A 19,793-nucleotide genomic window follows, 5' to 3' on the forward strand; every position below is an offset into this window, starting at 1 on the left:
AGAGGGAGGTGTGGTGGTTTTGTAATTTTTTAAAGTTGTATTCTGCATATCTGAAATGCACATTTCTGCCCCACCCAAATGTCTCTCACTGCTTGCAAATTTAGGATAGAGTCTAAATGAACAATACCTTCCCTCTCTTTCTGATATTTAAAAATCTATTAGTTTTTTTTTTACTCATCTTGAAGGAGCATCTCTGATTACAAGCAGAACATTGTACAAACCTATAAAAGAGGCATTAGGACCCTGCAGCTGAGGATTATGGAGAGAGTAAGTGCTGGCAGAGACAGATGAATGAGCTAAACACAAGACAAACAAAAGAAGGGACCCAGGAGTTGACTCTAGTAGAGAGACAGGGAGAGATGGTCAGATAAATGACCAGGAGGCTGAAGAGAGACAAAGTGACAGATCAAGATCCAGTGACTGATATCAGGAGGAGTGCACAAACTTCAAGAAGAGGAGGAGTCTGGTATGAGAAGAAGCTAAAAAGAGTGGAGCGCGAAAAGGAGACCTTCAAAACAGAGTGATCCTTTCTGAGTGGCCACTGACATAGATGTGGAATAAACTGGAATCTGGCAAAGAGGACCTCAACTGGCAAAAAAAAATTCATCACTGAAGGAATTACCGAAAATATAAACACAAGGAACTGTGCAAAGGCACCAAGGAGAGCAGAAGACAATCAAACATTATTAAAAACAGAAAGAAGACGTGGAGATACCACCAACAGAGAGAGTATACTGCACACAGGGTTTATCACAGGTAATCACACCGCAGCTGAGCAACAGACATTAACCATCAACAAATACACTCACAAACACACACACACACACACACACAGACACTCACAAACACACACACACAGACACAAACACAGACACAAACACACACACACACACACACACACACACACACACACATTCATTTATGAAATACACACCATTGTGATTGTAACACATATGCTTAACAACTCTAGCTTAGAGAGTTTAGACTGTAGTCAGGAGGCATAGGGAATCTTGGCTGTCACAGGGCACGGATTGACTGTGAATGGGTAGAAGCATGGTGAGGCCCTGCGCACATCTCTCATGGCACTCTGAACACTCTGTCCACCAAAATATGAACTGATCTAAGAACAGATGTCTTCCCTATGTCAGAAATCACCCCGGGAATTAAAGTAGAACATTAGTAGGCATCTTTGCCAAATCAAGAGCCACTATACCTAGAGGACTCTTCCCAAAGAGTATTTACGCTTTGAAGAAGCAGCACTCTGATTTCTCACCTCCACTCTTGGATATCCTTTTGAACTAAGGAACGATTCCATCGTGTTACCCACAGGACGTTTGGTCACTTCTCTCTGTTGGAATGGAAATTGTGCACTGAGTTGAGTGAGTTAGAAGTTCACCTACACTGCACAGACACTGCAGCATGAAGCTCAGGCATGGGGCAAGAGGGGCACTACTGGCGTTGCTGCTGAGTTTACTGCTGTCTACCTGCACCACACAAGAGAGTGAGGAGAGTCTGGAGCTCCAAGAGGAAAACAATACAGTCAGCACTGAGAGCCCTGTAAGTCAAATCTGATTCACACACCTGCTGTTCACCTGTCAAGGCTTTAAGGCAGGACATACGCGAAAAGACGCCATAAAATCTTGTAAATCAATTCTCTGAATTTTATTGTATGACAACCATTAGACATGAGGGGAAAGTATATGGTAATGACATTCATAAACATTGTAGAGAATGTGACCTCACTGTAAAGTACGGATTCCTCTCTACAGGAATCTGAATTTTACTTTAGGGTATGGCAATCTCTCTACAGGAACAGTGTATATATTTGCCGTAGTTAAAGATTGCTTACATAGTTGAAGCTCTGATATGCTTAATCCAACAATGATGGGAATAAGAAACCAAAAGGAAATAAAAGACTCTCCAAGGTAATCTCTGATCCAGTGTATAGGCATTACACACCATGCTAAAGATGAATAATATCAATACATAAAATACAGTGGCATGCGAAAGTTTGGGAACCCCTTGCAGTATCTGTGAAAATGTCAATAATTTTAACAAAATAAGAGAGATCATACAAAAAGCATGTTATTTTTTATTTAGTACTGTCCTGAGTAAGATATTTTACATAAAAGATGTTTGCATTTAGTACATAAGACAAAAAAAAAAAAGAAACTGCTGAAATTATTAAAATAACCCCATTCAAAAGTTTGGGGAACACTGATTATTAATACTGTGTGTAGTTACCTGGATGGTCCACGACTGTTTTTCTGTTTTGTGATGGTTGTTCATGAGTTCCTTGTTTGTTCTGAACAGTTAAACTGAGCACTGTTCTTCAGAAAAATTCTTCAGGTCCTGCAGATTCTTCAGTTTTCCAGCATCTTTTGCATATTTGAACCCTTTCCAGGAGTGACTGTATGATTTTGAGATCTATCTTTTCACACTGAGGACAATTGAGAGACTCAAACACAACTATTAAAAAAGGTTCAAACATTCACCGATGCTCCAGAAGGAAACACAATGCATTAAGAGCCAGGGGTGAAAACTTTTGAACAGGATGTTTTCAGAATTTTTTCTTGTATTGTCGTAATATAAATATGTATTTTTTTTTCCATTTAGTACTGCACTTCGGAGCAAAAGAAGATACTTGCATTTATCCCAGAACACAAATTAACTACAATTTACAGTACCCTGATCTTCAAATTCCAAAAGTTTTCACCCCGGCTCTTACTGCATTGTATTTCCTTCTGGAGCATCAGTGAATGTTTGAACCTTTTTTAATAGTTGTGTTTGAGTCCCTCAGTTGTCCTCAGTGTGAAAAGATGGATCTCAAAATCATACAGTCACTGCTGGGAAGGGTTCAAATATGCAAAAGATGCTGGAAAACTGTAGATTCTGCAGGACCTGAATGTTTTTCTGAAGAACAGGGCTCAGTTTAACTATTCAGAACAAACAAAGGACTCATGAACAACCATCACAAAACAGAGAGACAGTCGTGGATCATCCAGGTAACTACACACAGTATTAAGAACCAAGGGTTCCCAAACTTTTGAATGGGATTATTTTAATAATTTCAGCATTTTTTTTGTCTTGTGGACTATATGCAAACATTGTTTATGTAAAATATCTTACTCAGGACAGTACTAAATTAAAAAAGAAAAAAATTAATTTAGTATGATCTCTGTTATTTTGTTAAAATTATTCACATTTTCACAGATTCTGCAAGGGGTTCCCAAACTTTTGCATGCCACTGTAAGTGCATATAGATATACTGAAGTACTAAAAAGTAAAACTGTATAAAACAGATTTAGCACAGCACACACAGATAAAACTAATTAGGCCTATGTCAGAAAGTGCCTAATCTTTCACCTCTTTAAATGGATTTCTCTTATTATGTAATGTAACCTGAAACTTTCTACATGTCGCATGGCCTTCCAGGTCCACCAGGCCCTCCTGGTCCCCAGGGGCCTCCTGGTCCTCCGGGCCCCCTACTGCCTCATCATGCAGAGTTGATAAAGGACTTCCAAGTCAAACTAAAAGGTATACTGGAATTTTAGACATAAGCCCATTTACAAACCATTACCCATCATGTCAGACAGAAAACAGAAAAGAAATCTCATGATACATCCATCTGGCAGAACTGACTAAAACCTACAACTTGTTAAAATGGCATTTGAGCAGAGGTTTTCAATTCTGGTCCTGGGGACCCATTGCTCTGCACATTTTGTATGTCTCTCTTATGTAACACACCTAATTCCTAAATGCTTTTTAGAAGAAAGCTTCATGAGCTAAACTGAATGCGTCAGATAAGAGACACATATAAAATGTGTTGAGAGGTGGGTCTGTTGATCTACGTCGTGCATAATCTAATGATTCGGTTCACTTGTGCTAAATCAAGAGTTTTGTCAGAGTGATGGATGCACACTACACGTAAAAAGACACCAGATGCAGGTGCACAAATCAGTTAAACTGATCTTAAGTAACTACTTTGACATTAACATCTTTCATAAAAAATTTGTTAAACACATTTGAATATGTTAGTTATTATGGTCCAACAGGTTTGTGTTTCTGTTTGGGCTAAGTCACTTAAAGAATCGCTTGATGTTTAGGATATCTGTTGTCATGCTCATTTGTTGTGGAGGCTGCTAGTCTGATTGTGGGCTGGGCTGATCTCTTAATAGGTGTAATTTTCCAGGACGTGGATTTGACTTGGCCAGGCCAAAGAATTCCACAGATTCCACATTTTGTGTGTGTGTGTGCATGTTTGTGTGTGGAATGAGTGTTGGAGTATTGCCAGGAAAGCAGACACAGGTCTGTTTGTGCTCTGGTGCTGTGAGCTGCAGGCTGTTCTGACAGCAGTATAAAACATAAAGGCTCTTATTCACACAGAAAAGTGGAGTGGCACCATAGGCTCATACATTCTAGCATTCTCATTCCCTCACACTTCCATCCACTCTGTCTGCTCATACACACACTCAAACACTTCAAATATTTACATCTTCTATTCACTGTGAGATTGTTTAATGGCTTTATATGCAGCCAAGTGTCAGTCAAAAACAATCCAAAACATTTTCCAATAGCTGTATTTCAGAGTTTCTGGGTCTGAGGAGGTGACCAGTCTATTGGGTTACGGTTTGTAATCATATTGTTTTGAATATTGTCCCAAACCCTTCAAAATAATGTTTTTGGTTTTGAATTGGTTATTTTGTGATTTTGAAATTGCATTTTTACTATGATATGGTAGGAACTCACTGCCTGCTCTGCGATCAAACCCCTCGTGTGGCCACAGCTTTCCGTTGCCGACTGCATCACAACCTGTTGGTCCACCGTCGCAGTCTGCAGGAGCTACAGCCTTTCAACGATGTAAGTGGAAAACAACTCATTTTAATTTTGTTTTAATTTAGTAATTTTTTTATCTTTTAAATAGCTTTGACATAGCTGTGAAAGTAAATGTGAACTATAAAAGAAGCTTTTATTTCTCTGAAGTAGCACTAACTTCTAGATGTATTGATTTAGCAGCGATGTTAGCTTTGGCTGATGTTGAAACAGACTGGCAAGCAGTGGGGAAGGGTTGGCAATGGAAGAGAGTGGCAATGGCATATTTAATTTTTTCATTTCTGTGTTTTCCACAGCCCTCAAACACAGAGCAGTTCCATCAGAGGGGACAGGGTTTTAATGCCAGCAGTGGCCGGTACACAGCTCCAGTATCTGGGTTCTATCAGCTCACAGCTAGTCTGCTACTGGGTAAGTGGTTTAGATATGTTTTGGGGTGTGTGCCTGCCCCCAACATTCAGACTAGCTATCAACCAACATGTTTTTAATGGCAGATTCTTAAACCTAATCTGAAAGTATGGTTACAGCTTTAGTCTGATTTTAACATTGTGCATGGTTTATGTGCTATACAAGGGATATCAACATGACCAGCTCTAAAAGCTAAAACAGAGTCCTAAACAGAGGTTGTGGCTAAATGATGAAGTGCCTTCTTGTCAGAATGTGTAAAAATTGCACCTTTAGGACTAGAGTAAGTTGGCACTGGGGTAGTTTCTTCAGATCTTAACCTTCAAAGGTATTTGTATTCTATGTACCTTTAAAACAGAGATGGGCAACTTCATTCTTGGATGGCCACTGTCCTGCAGATCTTAGCTCCATCCCTATTCAAATGCACTTAAAAAAATAAATAAAATAAATAAAAATTAACCAAGTCATTAATTGAAAATTACAGGCAGGTTTGATGGAGCTGGACTCTGCACTCCAGGTCTGGCGTTGCCCCTTCCTAATGATTAATTATTATTAACTATTAGGGTAATTATTAGTACCTAAAAGCTGCACTCTTAACTTTAGCCTCTCTGCTGCTATCCGTGAAACATAAATTAAATGCTACTTGCAGAATAAATCTTTAACGTACATTGTGGTTCAGCACTGCGCTTTCTATGCATATTTGATAGTTATGTGCAATCGCTATATCAGATGAAATCTGTATGCTGCACCATTGACAGTAAGAAGAAATTCCCCAAAAATATATCACAAAAAAGACATATGAGCAAGTATCATAAGTACCACTGGGGTTCAAATCTTTTTTGGCACAGGCTGTCACTTTCCCATTTTGAATGCATGTTCTCAACATTTTTTTTGACAAGTAATTTAGGAGGTCAATAGGGTTTGCTGTTTTAACTGTCCGTTACATGCTAGCTACCTGACTAGTTCTAGTCTACACACTACTATTTACTGTAACAACAAGCTGCAACCACTCCTTAGCACCCACACACTCAATAGCAGGACCTTATTTTGCTTTTACTGAAATGACGTTAAGAGGCAAGAATGAGTGACGTAAGCAATAGGAATTTCCTGTGAAATCCGACTTGACAGCACACAAATGAAATCAATATTGTCCGTTTTCTGTAGTGAATTAGTTTTAAATACAAATTTATCATTTACTCTCTTAATAATGTAATTTCCATCTATTCATCTATTCACCAAACAAACTAAACAAGCCTAGCCCAGCATCTTGGGCCGTAGGCATACTGAAATTTATAACCAAAATAGTGCAGGTACAGTACAGTGGTTGAGGGGACTGCACCTGTGACTTTATTTCTATAGTGCTTCATATTAAAATAGATTTTTATGAATTATGAAAAGTTTTATTTTTTTATATAAGCAATACTACAAAAGGCTGCAATTATTCTTACAATACAGCTTTGTAAATTCAGTTTAGTTCAATAACAGTGTCAATGTTGTAAAATGTGGCTCTACAGTTCAGTAGTGATAATAGTGCCATTACAAGTTTTATGTCTTTCAAACTCCATAAGCAAGCTAAAAGGCAACAGTGGTAAGGATGCCTAATTTTCTCAGATGACACAAATTGACAAAAAAAAAAAAAAAAAAACTTTGGGAGAAACCAGGCTCAGTTGGAGGACCAGTTCTCCTCTGGTTTGGTCTTAATGGGATATTGTTTACTTGTTGCACATTTCCAATGGACACAGTACAGTATGTCATACTGTAATGTATCAAAAATTGCATTTTTAGGCATCCAAATTTCATGAAGTATGCATACTTGACAACATGGCATAAATAAACAATATGCACCAGCAGGTAATTGAGTTTTCACATTTAGACCAATACAAACATAAAATGTAAGCTTTATTGCATCATTTTGCTAGCTGAAGTACATGCAATACCTTATTCCTGTTTGCATCATGCTACTTGTGTGTGGCCTATCCAACAGCCTGTCCCTTAGATAAAGCTCAGTGGAACAGGGTGGGGTCCTAGTACCACTGAACACGTCTGTCTGTCACAATCCCTTTAACTGCATTATGTATCTGCTTTGTTTTTTTCCAGAATCCAATGAGTCTCAGAAGAAGCCTCATGCCAGGCAGAGGGACAGTGTTAAGGCCTCTATATGCATAGAATCTCTTTGTCAGAGTAATGTGTGAGTAGTAATGGTCCATAATCACCAATAGCACTGACTGTTTGAATTGTTATTCTAACAAGTCAAGCAAATGAGTCCTAAACCATGATTAATGTGTTGTAATGATGTAGGTCTTTAGAGACAGTGACTGGAGTGAGTGCAACAGGGGGACTATTCAGTATTCTCCTTACCGGGACTCTTTACCTACAGGTACGACTGACTGACATAATAAGCTCATTTAACTGAACAAGTATTTTACAGGTTACTGAAATTGTTTGTGTTAATAATGCCCTGACTCCAATCAATCCCCATCAAAACTGCTGTTTTATACATATACATTATTGCCCTCTTTCAATAATGTGATGCTTACTTTTTGGCTTTATGACTGTTATGACAACACACCAACTAAAAAATTGGATATGCAAGAATGCATATCTAAGACTATCTCTTTATCATAAACAGTCCTATATACAGGTGCATCTCAATAAATTAGAATGTTGTGGAAAAGTTCATTTATTTCAATAATTCAACTCAAATTGTGAAAATCGTGTATTAAATAAATTCAATGCACACAGACTTAAGTAGTTTAAGTCTTTGGTTCTTTTAATTGTGATGATTTTGGCTCACATTTAACAAAAACCCACCAATTCACTATCTCAACAAATTAGAATACTTCATAAAACCAATAAAAAAAAAAAAAAAAAAAATTTTAGTGGATTGTTGGCCTCCTGGAAAGTATGTTCATTTACTGTACATGTACTCAATACTTGGTAGGGGCTCCTTTTGCTTTAATTACTGCCTCAATTTGGCGTGGCATGGAGGTGATCAGTTTGTGGCACTGCTGAGGTGGTACGGAAGCCCAGGTTTCTTTGACAGTGGCCTTCAGTTTCAGACCATTTTTTGGTCTCTTGTTTCTCATTTTCCTCTTGACAATACCCCATAGATTCTCTATGGGGTTCAGGTGCGGTGAGTGTGCTGGCCAGTCAAGCACACCAACACCATGGTAATTTAACCAACTTTTAGTGCTTTTGGCAGTGTGGGCGGGTGCCAAATCCTGTTGGAAAATGAAATCAGCATCTTCAAAAAGCTGGTCAGCAGAAGGAAGCATGAAGTGCTCCAAAATTTCTTGGTAAACAGATGCAGTGACTTTGGTTTTCAAAAAACACATTTTGAATTCAGTATTGGTTGAATTTGTACTAGATTTAATATTTTATAAATTTAACTTAACACTGGACTTCAAGCAACTTGGGCTATGGCTTGAACCCAGCCTCAGTGCATTCCTTGTGAAGTTCACTCAAATTCTTGAATTGATTTTGCTTGACAATCCTTATAAGGCTGTGGTTCTCTCAGTTGGTTGTGCATCTTTTTCTTCCACACTTTTTCCTTCGACTGAACTTTCTGTTAACATGCTTGGATACAGCACTCTGTGAACAGCCAGCTTCTTTGGCAATGAATGTTTGTGGCTTACCCTCCTTGTGAAGGGTGTCAATGTTTCTTCTGGACAACTGTCAGATCAGCAGTGTTCCCCATGATTGTGTAGCCTAATGAACCAAACTGAGAGACCATTTTGAAGGCTCAGGAAACCTTTGCAGGTGTTTTGAGTTGATAAGCTGATTGGCATGTCACCATATTCTAATTTGTTGAGATAGTGAATTGGTGGGTTTTTGTTAAATGTGAGCCAAAATCATCACAATTAAAAGAACCAAAGACTTAAACTACTTCAGTCTGTGTGTACTGAATTAATTTAATACACAAGTTTCACAATTTGAGTTGAATTACTGAAATAAATTAACTTTTTCACGACATTCTAATTTATTGAGATGCATCTGTATATTATATATTACTGAACCATAAAACAAACAAAAAGCATGATTCATGTAGATGTTTGATTTTTTTTCACAGGCTGGAGAGTATGTATCTATTCTTATTGACAATGGGACAGGCTCAGCCCTCACAATTCTCCAAGAGAGTCTGTTTTCTGGCATTCTTATTGGAGTATGAGGACACAAACAAAACACAAACCAATGACTACAAAGAAACCCATTTTCACAGTGACGACAAAATACATATCTTTATTAGGTAAGGTATTCAGGACATATTAATTTCATAAGAGGGAGGACTCTTTTCAAGCACCTAAAAGAGACTCTATGTATTACCATTGTTGCAAAGGGCAGCAGGATTGCACTGCTATTTCTTTCCTAAATAATAGCAACATTTAAACTCTGTTTTTAGAGGTGTATGTATTTTTTCATGTGGTATGTTTATGCATTCCATTCTTGAACTGGGCTTAAGTTTTATTTATTTGCATTTGCTTTTTGAAAGGATATTGATGTTTGTGTATATTTGCAATAAACTGCTTCCATAAATGCTGAAACATGCTCTGGGAATTTATTTAGGGGAATACAGAGATTTATATGAATAGTATAGTTATTGTTTACTGCCTGAGGAAAGTGTTTCAACATGCATTTGAAGCTTCCTGCTGTATGAAAGATTTTCATGTTTTGCGATTGATAACTTAACCATTTCAGACAAAAGATAAGTATTAATGGCATTAATAAAGTAACTACTACCACATTTGCATGGTAAGTGGGGTGAAAAAAGCAACAGTAGCAGCTTATTGAGGTCTTGATTCAACAGAATTCTAGCAAAAGGGACAAATGGACATTTTAAATTTAAAGCCTTTAAGCTTTTTAAATGTTTGTATTATTTGGTAATGCTGGTGAATTTCATTGTGCATGAACGAAGACACAAACACTACATTCAGTGATGATGAATGTAGACAATATGTTCCAGTAGTAGATGGGGATGAGGTCGTCATGCTGGAAGCGTGGCGCCTGGTGTTTGGCACTGTGCTATTAGTGATGGTTATGAGGTCTTAATGCTGTACCCTCTCTCTGTCTCGCTCTCTCTCTGACTGCTCTGCTATACCTTCCAGGGAAACATCTAGTATTTGTTCGTCATGCTGGAAGCGTTGCAAGTGTTGTTTGGTGTTGTGTAATGTGCAGAAAGATAAATGAGTGTATGGTAATGGCATGCTTATTTATCCCTTGATGGGCTTACTGAAAGCAGTGTCTCATTACACACACACACACACACACACACACACACGGGCTGGCACACACAAACACACTTAACTTTATCCCTATACATAGTTGGCCAACTTGTTTCCTGTTAATTGCACAAGATGGCAGGCTTTCAACCAAAAATAAATGATATTTTGCGAGATAAATAAGTGGCTTTTTTATCGAAGACATTTTGACTCAATCCATGCAGTCTCTCTCAGCTTTCAGCACATTCACTCACCCCCTCAAGAGAAGCATGTCTAAAACGTCTCTCCCCTCACTCAGCACCAACAAAACATTGCCAAAAGCACTAAACACACATTATTAAAAGAGAGACTGTGAGGAATAAACCTGCATTATAAAGGTGATGAATGACAACCTAAGACTTTTTTTCTCACCTTGTGACACATGGCCAATTCTTTAATATCTATAGGTCAACAACAACAGCTTAATACATACATGCATTATGTATATATGTATTAAGCTGTTGTTGTTGACATGATACATCTATCTATCTATCTATCTATCTATCTATCTATCTATCTATCTATCTATCTATCTATCTATCTATCTATCTATCTATCTATCTATCTATCTATCTATCTATCTATCTATCTATCTATCTATCTATCAGCAGGGCTGTGTCAGTTTAGAGATGAACCAAGAATGCTTTTTAAATTAATTTTATGAATTGAAGTGAGGCAATTAAAAACTTTTCAAATATTTGCCTTGTTTGAAAGTAAAAAAAAGTTTAAAATGAATTGAGGTGCAGAGTCTTTATCTCATGCACATCATACTGTAGAAATTCAAGTAGATTTAGACAACTGAGATAAAGGTATTCAACATTAACCTCTCAATTTCCATTGAGCCTTTTATTAGCCCTGGGTTTCTTCTATGGTGTGAGTTTAATGCTACAACAGTGTCCTCTGTTGGTTAAATAATGCATACTAAGTTTCAAGATTTTTTTATTCCCAGAATTACAGCCAGGCCACATCAAAAATGAATAAACAATAAACATCCTTGAAAGTGAACTGCATTAAGCCAAGAGGAAATGGTTAAAAGCCTCTTAAAATCACATGCTAGTGGAAAAACAAAACAGTCATGTTGAAGTACTTTCTTTTACTGAATGGATCTTGTTGATCCTTATTTGAAATGATGGTTAAGAAATTTTTCATTGTGCTTACAGTATGTAAATAGAAATTTCAAGTCCACGTTTGGCAAAAGATCAGTTTGCTGTTGTTGATTAAAGAGCCAAGGAGGCAGTGCCGGCGCTGTGGTGGGGCATTCGAGGGCCGTGCCCCCCCTAGCGGTCATTGATGCCCCTCCTACAGGCCATGGCGTGGCCCAAAAAAAAAATCCCTTTTAGTTATTATTTTAATATTAAATGTTCAAACTGTAACTTAAAGTAAATAAAATAAAAATAATGGGGGAAAATGCATAATTTTGGTTTGCTCATGGCACGTTACTAGGCTTCGTCATGGTGAATGCTTATTGGTCGCCGAGTAAACTTGTTACATTTGATTTGCAGCGCGCGCGCAAAATCCATTTCAAGTTGAAGAACAGTTTGTCCGTCTATATTATAGACAGTTGTTAGCAGCTAATTAAAAAAAACAAAAAAAAAAAACAGGTGAATTGTTGATGAATGTTTGTGGGTTCTAACTGCATTTGTGTTTTATACTTGGCTGTCTGTAAAGATATACGGGCTTATGTCATTTCTGCTTGGTGCGTGCATAAACTGTTGGGGAGGTGTGTAACCCAGGTTAAAACCAAGTATTAGCATAAAGTAATAGCAGAATATACATTTATTTTTGTCTTTTATTTATTTTGTTTAGAAAATGAGTCCTTTAGAGTCAAGTCCTTGAAACCCTAAGAAAAAACGGTGTTTAAAGAAATTATTTTATTTGTTGAAGCACACTTTGTATTTTCTGTATTTTATTTTTTCCATTTCCTGTATTTTATTTTCTTTTATCTATTTCTCAAGTTCTACAGAATTTGCATTCTACGCAAATCAAAAACTACAAAATCAGTTAAACCTTATACCCTGTGTGAGTGGCTCATTATTGTTGTGACATCCTTATTCTCTGCAGGCGAATTTTAGTCTTCTGTTGGTCCATACGCAGACATTTGTGTGATGATGTGCAACTCGTTTTTATTAAGAAAAAAAGCCTTAAGTTTTCAGAAACATCTATACGAAAACACTTTGTCTGATGGGGACATTTTTTTTTTTTTTTTGCCGGTTTTTCAAAGCTTCAAACTGATTCAGTGTTTTATTTTTGTCGTCGTAATTTGTAAATTATTTAAGTATAAAAAATATATAGCTATTCATTGTAGGCCAATTTTATGTTTTTTATTTAGACTATATTATATTTATATTATTATTTTCTGTCCTGTTCTGTTGTTTAGGCTATCTGTTCTGGGCCGGGTTTCCCTCGATGTAGCCTAGCCTATCTTAGCTCTTAAAAGCGCTCTCTACGTGCAAGGTTATAAACGTTAGCCGCAATTCCTCGTGCGTTTCCCAAAAATGTACATTTTCCCACCAAAAATGTAGGCTACTGAACTCATAGAACGCGAGAATGAGTCGCTGTCCATTCGCTGACGTGCTGAACTAGGCTATACTAACCTTATATTGAATCGTATTCTGAACGTTTAACCTAACAATCGTCATCTGTTGTGTATTAGGAATCAAGACAGGTATAAAAAAAAAAAAAAAAAAAAAAAAAAAAAAAAAAAATTATAATGACATTCTATATAGATAGATCATTGGAGCTAACATTATAGGGTAGAATGTCATTCTATATAGATCATTGGAACCGTATCCGGTCGGCAAAACAGCAAATTTCAGCGCTGTCTTCTGTTCCTCTTTTAGATAAAACCCCAAGTCTAAAGGCCCGTTCACACCAAGGACGATAACTATAAAGATAACGATAAAGATATAGTTCTAAAAATCGTTTTCAGTATTAAAGAACAGCAGCGTCCACACCACAACTATAACGATAAAGACAAAGAAAAACGATATCGTTGGAATCACTTTCAAAACGATTTTTTTCCAGATGATGAACGATAAAAAAATTGACAGCCAATCAGAATCCATCCTGTTGTAACGCGCTCGAGAAATTAAAGCGCCAGACGAGCGTGCGCTTAGAATAAACAGAAGATATCGTTCGCTGGTGTGGACGCTAATATCGTTATCTTTATAGTCATCGTTCTTTGTGTGAACGGGCCTTAAATCTTTCATTGTCATTCTATATAGATCTTTGAGATTTAGGTCTGGATTTCCATGCTACTATGATGTTGCCAATGCGTCAAAAAAATATTTATCAAACGACAGTGCCCCCCCGCCGATGATCCAATGCCCCTCCAGTAGATCTGCTCTGACGCCGACTCTGCAAGGAGGTGAATCTTCTAAGTCGGCTCAGCCTTGGCGAAGGAGGACATCGTCTCATGCTGTACTTGGAAGGTAGTTTTGGTGTTTTAGGAGTTGGCAGTGGATCCAGTGGTTCAGCCACCTTTACAGTATTCTTACCATAGAGTTTCTTCTCATAGTCCAGAAGTTGGGTCCAGAATCCTGCATTAATGCATATATAAGGTCTGCTGTCTTTAACGCAGTTATGTGCCTGTCGCAGAGTCACTCCTTTGTACTTCATGAGGTAGGCCATTATTAGAGCAGGTGAGCGACTCATGCCCGCAGCGCAGTGCACTAGGGTTCCTCCAGATCTGTTACTATGGATTCGAGCTGCAACGTGGTCAAAATGATCACTTAGACGGGCATTTGGGAGGTCGGATACTGCAACACGTATGCACTCCACACCTGGGTAGATAGGGCAGGTGTGGGATAGGGTCACGTTCACGATCAGTGTAATGCCTTTGCGGGTCATAAGTGCCTGATTCAAAGGAGCATCAGCCCCACTCAGGAAGAGAGTTGGTGTTATCTGTGATATTGACATGGCTGCATGGAAAGAAATAACATCAGGTTTATATATATATATATATATATATATATATATATATATATATATATATATATATATATATATATAAACAACAATGCACTAAACAAGTTCAGAATAAGTTTTGGAGCAAAGCTATTTCTATTATACTTTATTATTATGTTGGGTCTACATAGTTCTTATAAAAAATAATGTACAGGTAGCTGCAATTGTTCTCAGAACACAGACCACAAAAATCACAAATGTGTACAGGTCAATGAAAAACTAAGGAATAGGAAAGTAAAAATCTGCTGTCATGATTTCTTTTTAATCAAGTTTAAAACACATGTGCCAAGTTCTTAGAAATGTATTCATATTAAATGGATATGGTTTTGGAACATATTTGTTCCATTTTCAAGGAAATTTCAAATAAATAAATATTTTAAAAATGTATTGATAACAGAACTTCATCAAGCATGAAACAACAGGCAACAATAACAATACCACATCTTTATCTTTATCTGTATACAAAGTACAATGATGCTTATCATGTAAGATGCGTATTAAAGTCATTGTATGTATAAAAGTATTTATGAATAAATTAACAGATTAAAAAATAATGAGAATCACATCAATGACCTCTACACATTATTTTAGAACTGCAGAGGGGGGAAAACACTGAACACACAAAACAACAAAACCAGTAACCCACAAAGCTGCAGGCAGATTTCTAAGCTAACAGAGTCAGGTGTACCAAGCTAAATAAACACATGAGCAGTGTTTTTCAGTTTCATGAACTTTCCACTACAATGTGGAACAATGCATCTCACATGCATAAAGTTTATGAATACACTGTCACACAATTCTCCAAACTGTTTGTCCTTTTTAAGTTCCTGGGGGGCTGAAGCCTATCCAAGCGTCTGAGGCCATCACAATTAATTTTACACTTACACCTTTCTAATATAGCCTATTTAAATATATATCTGACCTGTATTTACATTTTACTGCATTATTGGTAATGTTTTAAGGCTTTCGGTAACTGACCTGGTCCCTTGGTGTGGTCTGTTTCACATTTGAGCTCTACACTAGCTCTACCCCTGTTGGCAAGTTCAAACCCTAAAAAGGCTTTGAAGACAGCTGACCAATGAAGAGAAAGATTAATTTTAAACTCCTCTGCCAGTGGGGCATAAGCTTCATATCTTTATGACAGACACAAGCCTGTCTGTTTATGAAACCAAACAAATGATTTAAACTCAAACTTTAAACTTAAACTTTTGATGACAAAGTTTCAAAATGTAGAACAACATCTTTATGTAAATGTTCAAATAACACATTCCATGAAAAACAATTTTATTAAGTTTTAGAGAAGGTAAGAGAGAGAAAAAGAATATATATAAGTAAAATGGTAGGCCTATTCAGTGCTGAACACATGTAAGTGAAATACAAAAGAAGCTAAATCTCAATAAATCAAAATTAAAACTTTCTTTAAAAACAACTGATGCTAAAAATGAATACCATAAGAGATAAAGACAATTACAAAGATCAATATATTAAATGTTGTGTATATATATAAAGTCTTCATATACATTCTTTTTTCACATTTTGTTATGTTGCAATATTATATTAAACTGTTTTAAAACTTTTAAACCACAAATTTAGCAAATTTATTAAAAAAGAAATGCTGAAAAATAGACATTGCACAAATCTTCATACCCTTTGCTTTGACACTTACAATTTAGATCAGGAGCATTCCAGTTTCACTGGATCATCTTTGAGATGTTTCCATACTGCGACTGGAGTTAACCTGTGGCAAATTCAGTTGATTGGGCATGACTTGAAAAGGCACAAATACTTGTCTATATAAAGTTTAACAGCTGAAATGGATGTCAGAGCCAAAACTAAGCCATGAGGTCAAAGGAATGACCTGCAGAGCTGAGAGACAGGATTGTGTTGATAAAAATTCTGCTGTGTTGAAGGTTCACAGGAGCATTTGGCCTCCATAATCCTTAATGGATGAAGTTCAAACTCAAGCTTCTCCTCAGTACAGATACATGAAACCTTGATTGGAATTTACAAAAATACACCTAAATAACTCTCAGACTATGAAAAAAAAATTCTCTGGTCTGATGAACTTCAATTCCTTATTCATGTCTGAGGGAAACCAAGCACCACTTATTACCTGCATAATACCATCCCAACGGTGAAGCATGGAGGCGGCAGCATTATGCAGTGGGGGTGTTTTTCAGCGGACTGGGTAAGTGATCAGAGAAGACGGAGAGCTGAATTCAGCTAAATACAGACAGGCAAAAAAAAAAAAAAAAAAAAAAAAAAAACATGCATCATACCCCAAAAGTCCTGGGGCTTTAATTTTTACCAAAGTGCTTCATTTAAGTTTTGAGTTAAGGGTATGAAGATTTGTGCAATGTCATTTTTTCAGTGTTTCCTTTTTAATAAATTTGGAAAGTTATTTTAAATTAATCCGGTTTTTGCTTTGTCATTATGGTGAGTGATTTAAAGCAGTTTAACATAATAATGCAACGTAAGTAAATGTGAAAAAAATGAAAGGGTATGAAGACTTTCTATAGGCAAGATGTATTCTTAGTAATCGAAAATCTTTGTTTCTAGGGACTTGGATGGAAAAAGGAATATGGGCAATATCGCATTTGATGGATAATTTTGGTCATTTTTTATATTATAGTGATTTGTGGGATAAATTTAATCTACAATGCTCAATTAGGGAATACAACAAAGTAATGAAGGCCATCCCAGAAATGAGATCACTCTGTATTGAATGTACAAAGTTAAAGAGCAAACATTTTACAAATAAGTTGATCAGAAATGTATTATCCAAACAGTACTTTCCCAGTCAACTGAAAAGGAAATATGTTCTTCAAGAATTTAGTGAAGATGAGGCAAAGAAAATAAGGAAGCGTTATTTTGCTTATCCAATTCTTCTTAAAGCCAAAGAAGTGACATTTAAAATACTAAATTACATTTATCCATCTAATAACTTCCTACATGAAAGATTTAATTGGGAGAACAATTCATGCGGGTTCTGTGAGAAAGATATTGAAACTGTAGAACATGTTTTTCCAATGTGAATTTCAAAGCTGGCTTCATTCCACCCTTTGACTGTGGTCTCAATTAAGGTTGGAGTATTGTTGAAGGATAAGATCCAAGACTTGTTGATAAATAACTTTATTTTAAAATTATTTTGTGCAAATACTATATTCATAGATGTAAGTATTTAAAGGTTAAACCCCACTTCAGCGGATGGAAGAATAAACTAAAGATATTTGCTAAGTCTCTTCATGATGGGCAGGAACGCCCAGAAACTCTTACATGCTTTGAACATGTTTTCTTTTCTTGTTTTATTCTGCTTTATCTTTATGGTATATGGTTGTTGTTATTTCTTGTTTTTTTTTTCTTTCTATTTGGCTGTATCAACACTGATAATATGTCTTCAGTTGTTGAAATATGCCGTAAAGGTTTGTAATTTAACTTGATTACCTTAAAAAAGAAAAAGGTATTTATTATGTCTACGGGTGTATATGTATATACCACTGATCTAAACTGTACTTCCGTCGCGTACAGCAACGTCACTGTGAATCATCGCAATGCCACAACTTCCTGTTTTCTATCCACATACTCTTAAGTGAATAATGGCTGAATTAAACCGACAGCTCCAGGAATATTTGGCTCAATCTAAAAGCGGCGCGAAGACGATATCACAGTCCAGTTCCAGCACTGCAATAGACATCGATGAAGCCACTTCGCTGCCGGGGAGCTGGTTTGGCAGGTGGTCGAGTCCGTTCTCTGGATCCAGCGGCCGTGGAGCGTCATCAGGCCAAGGCTCGAGCAGCGGGTTCTCGTGGCCGTGGTCATCGGAGCCTGACCCTTGTTTGCCGGGCATGAGTCGATCCCAGCGACTGATCGCGTTCGGAACGTGTATTTTCTTCTCTGCTCTGTGCTTTGGACTGTCTGCACTTTACGCTCCTTTACTCATACTGAAGGCGCGTAGGTTCGCTCTGCTGTGGTCGCTTGGATCCGTGTTCGCGCTCCTCGGAGCGGCGATCCTCCGCGGACCCAGTAAACTCATTGCAACTCCCACACCGGGAGCCGCGGTGTACCTGTGCGCTCTGGTGGGCACTCTGTATTCGGCGCTTAGCCTTCACAGCACGCTGCTCACAGCTCTAGGAGCTTGCCTTCAGATCGCTGCTATTGTGGGTTACATCGTGGCTTTATTACCGGGTGGGAGTGCCGGGATGAGGTTTGTGGGTGGCATGGCAGCGTCTGCTATTAAAAGAACTGTGACCGGTAAGGCCATGCCTATATGATCAGGCATTTCACGGACTGGGCAACAGACTTTTTTTTTTTTTTTTATCATGGAAGATACGGTTTTCGCACTTTTTTTTTTTTTTTTTTTTTGAGTGACTGGTCTGGTACTGTCATGTTTGATTATGAAACTTTGGCTGTAAACTATACTGAGTTCAGCGTGAACAGCATTCTGTGGATGGGCATAAATGTTTTGTGACTTGCACTGTGACAGGGACCACATGTATGACCAAGACATCAAATACTAACCTTTTAATGTTTCTGATCTGCTCTTGAAACTTAATTTTTAGTAAATAAACTTAAACAGCTTACTGTGTGTGTTCTCTTCTTCAAGCCATGTGGTCTGAATAAAGAGAAGCCATTTATTTGTGGACAGCTCACTTCTGCATCATATATGGTGGTCGTAAATGTATAGCATCTCTATCCTGTTCTATTGAGTGTCTCTAATGACATGCAGAAGGCTATAGGTTGGTTCTGGAGCTTTTACTAATGTGCTGACAAGTTTAACACATTCTCAGTCTTCAGTCGAATCCAGTCATTTCAATAGGAATTCACAGCAGCTGTGGCCTAATGGTTAGAGAATTGGACTTGTAACCACAAGGTCGCAGGTTTGAGTCTCGGTGCTGGCAGAAGTTGTAGGTGGTTGGGGAATGAATGAACAGCGCTCTCTTCCACCCTCAATACCCATGGCTGAAGTGCCCTTGAGCAAGGTACTGAACCCCCAGTTGCTCCCCGGGCGCTGGATATAGCTGTCCACTGCTCCAGGTGTGTGCACGCGCACTTGGATGGGTTAAATGCAGAGCACCAATTCCGAGTATGGGTAACCATACTTGGCAAATGTCACCACTTTCACATAAGGTTTGTGTAAGGGCAAAAATGTCCCTAGCACACATTTTGTGTTGACTAGCAGTTAAGCTATTATTTAAAAGTGACTTGTGTGTGAGCAGTGCTTAATTCATTGCGACACAATTGACAGAGGTTTTGGCATGAAACACTGCAAATAAACATAAGTTTCCATGATGCTTTGACCGATAGAATGCTTATTGTTTTGTGAAAATGCGTTTTCGG

General features: G+C 37.5%; 3 protein-coding genes across 3 annotated transcripts; 2 read left to right on the forward strand and 1 right to left on the reverse strand.

The window, feature by feature from the left end:
* Positions 1 to 122: 122 nt before the first annotated feature.
* si:ch1073-184j22.1 (erythroferrone) lies at positions 123 to 9,776 on the forward strand. The gene is made up of 8 exons (XM_042719340.1): positions 123 to 1,557; positions 1,875 to 1,924; positions 3,422 to 3,537; positions 4,733 to 4,860; positions 5,130 to 5,241; positions 7,333 to 7,423; positions 7,534 to 7,612; positions 9,305 to 9,776. The coding sequence occupies exons 1-8, from the start codon at positions 1,420 to 1,422 to the stop codon at positions 9,401 to 9,403; spliced, it is 813 nt and encodes a 270-aa protein (XP_042575274.1). The 5' UTR covers positions 123 to 1,419; the 3' UTR covers positions 9,404 to 9,776.
* Positions 9,777 to 11,103: 1,327 nt separating this feature from the next.
* si:ch1073-184j22.2 (dual specificity protein phosphatase 18) lies at positions 11,104 to 15,656 on the reverse strand. The gene is made up of 3 exons (XM_042719300.1): positions 15,435 to 15,656; positions 13,859 to 14,410; positions 11,104 to 11,724 (listed from the first exon to the last, which is right to left on the reverse strand). The coding sequence occupies exons 2-3, from the start codon at positions 14,406 to 14,408 to the stop codon at positions 11,708 to 11,710; spliced, it is 567 nt and encodes a 188-aa protein (XP_042575234.1). The 5' UTR covers positions 14,409 to 14,410; positions 15,435 to 15,656; the 3' UTR covers positions 11,104 to 11,707.
* A 2,312-nt stretch (positions 15,657 to 17,968) lies between these two features.
* On the forward strand, positions 17,969 to 19,037 carry sft2d3 (SFT2 domain containing 3). Its single transcript, XM_019088644.2, has one exon. It carries the CDS (start codon positions 18,053 to 18,055, stop codon positions 18,725 to 18,727), a length of 675 nt encoding a protein of 224 aa, XP_018944189.2. The 5' UTR covers positions 17,969 to 18,052; the 3' UTR covers positions 18,728 to 19,037.
* Positions 19,038 to 19,793: the final 756 nt, after the last annotated feature.

Source organism: Cyprinus carpio, chromosome B2 (genome assembly GCF_018340385.1).
Source record: "Cyprinus carpio isolate SPL01 chromosome B2, ASM1834038v1, whole genome shotgun sequence".
Classification (NCBI taxonomy): Eukaryota; Metazoa; Chordata; class Actinopteri; order Cypriniformes; family Cyprinidae; genus Cyprinus; species Cyprinus carpio.

Bases quoted from the DNA above. Each gene is read 5' to 3' on its own strand.
- si:ch1073-184j22.1 (XM_042719340.1), top strand. From the start codon at position 1,420: ATGAAGCTCAGGCATGGGGCAAGAGGGGCACTACTGGCGTTGCTGCTG. The intron at 1,558-1,874 runs GTAAGTCAAATC...TGATATGCTTAA, and splicing joins CAGTCAGCACTGAGAGCCCT to TCCAACAATGATGGGAATAA. The intron at 1,925-3,421 runs GGTAATCTCTGA...TTTCTACATGTC, and splicing joins GGAAATAAAAGACTCTCCAA to GCATGGCCTTCCAGGTCCAC.
- si:ch1073-184j22.2 (XM_042719300.1), bottom strand. From the start codon at position 14,408: ATGTCAATATCACAGATAACACCAACTCTCTTCCTGAGTGGGGCTGAT.
- sft2d3 (XM_019088644.2), top strand. From the start codon at position 18,053: ATGGCTGAATTAAACCGACAGCTCCAGGAATATTTGGCTCAATCTAAA.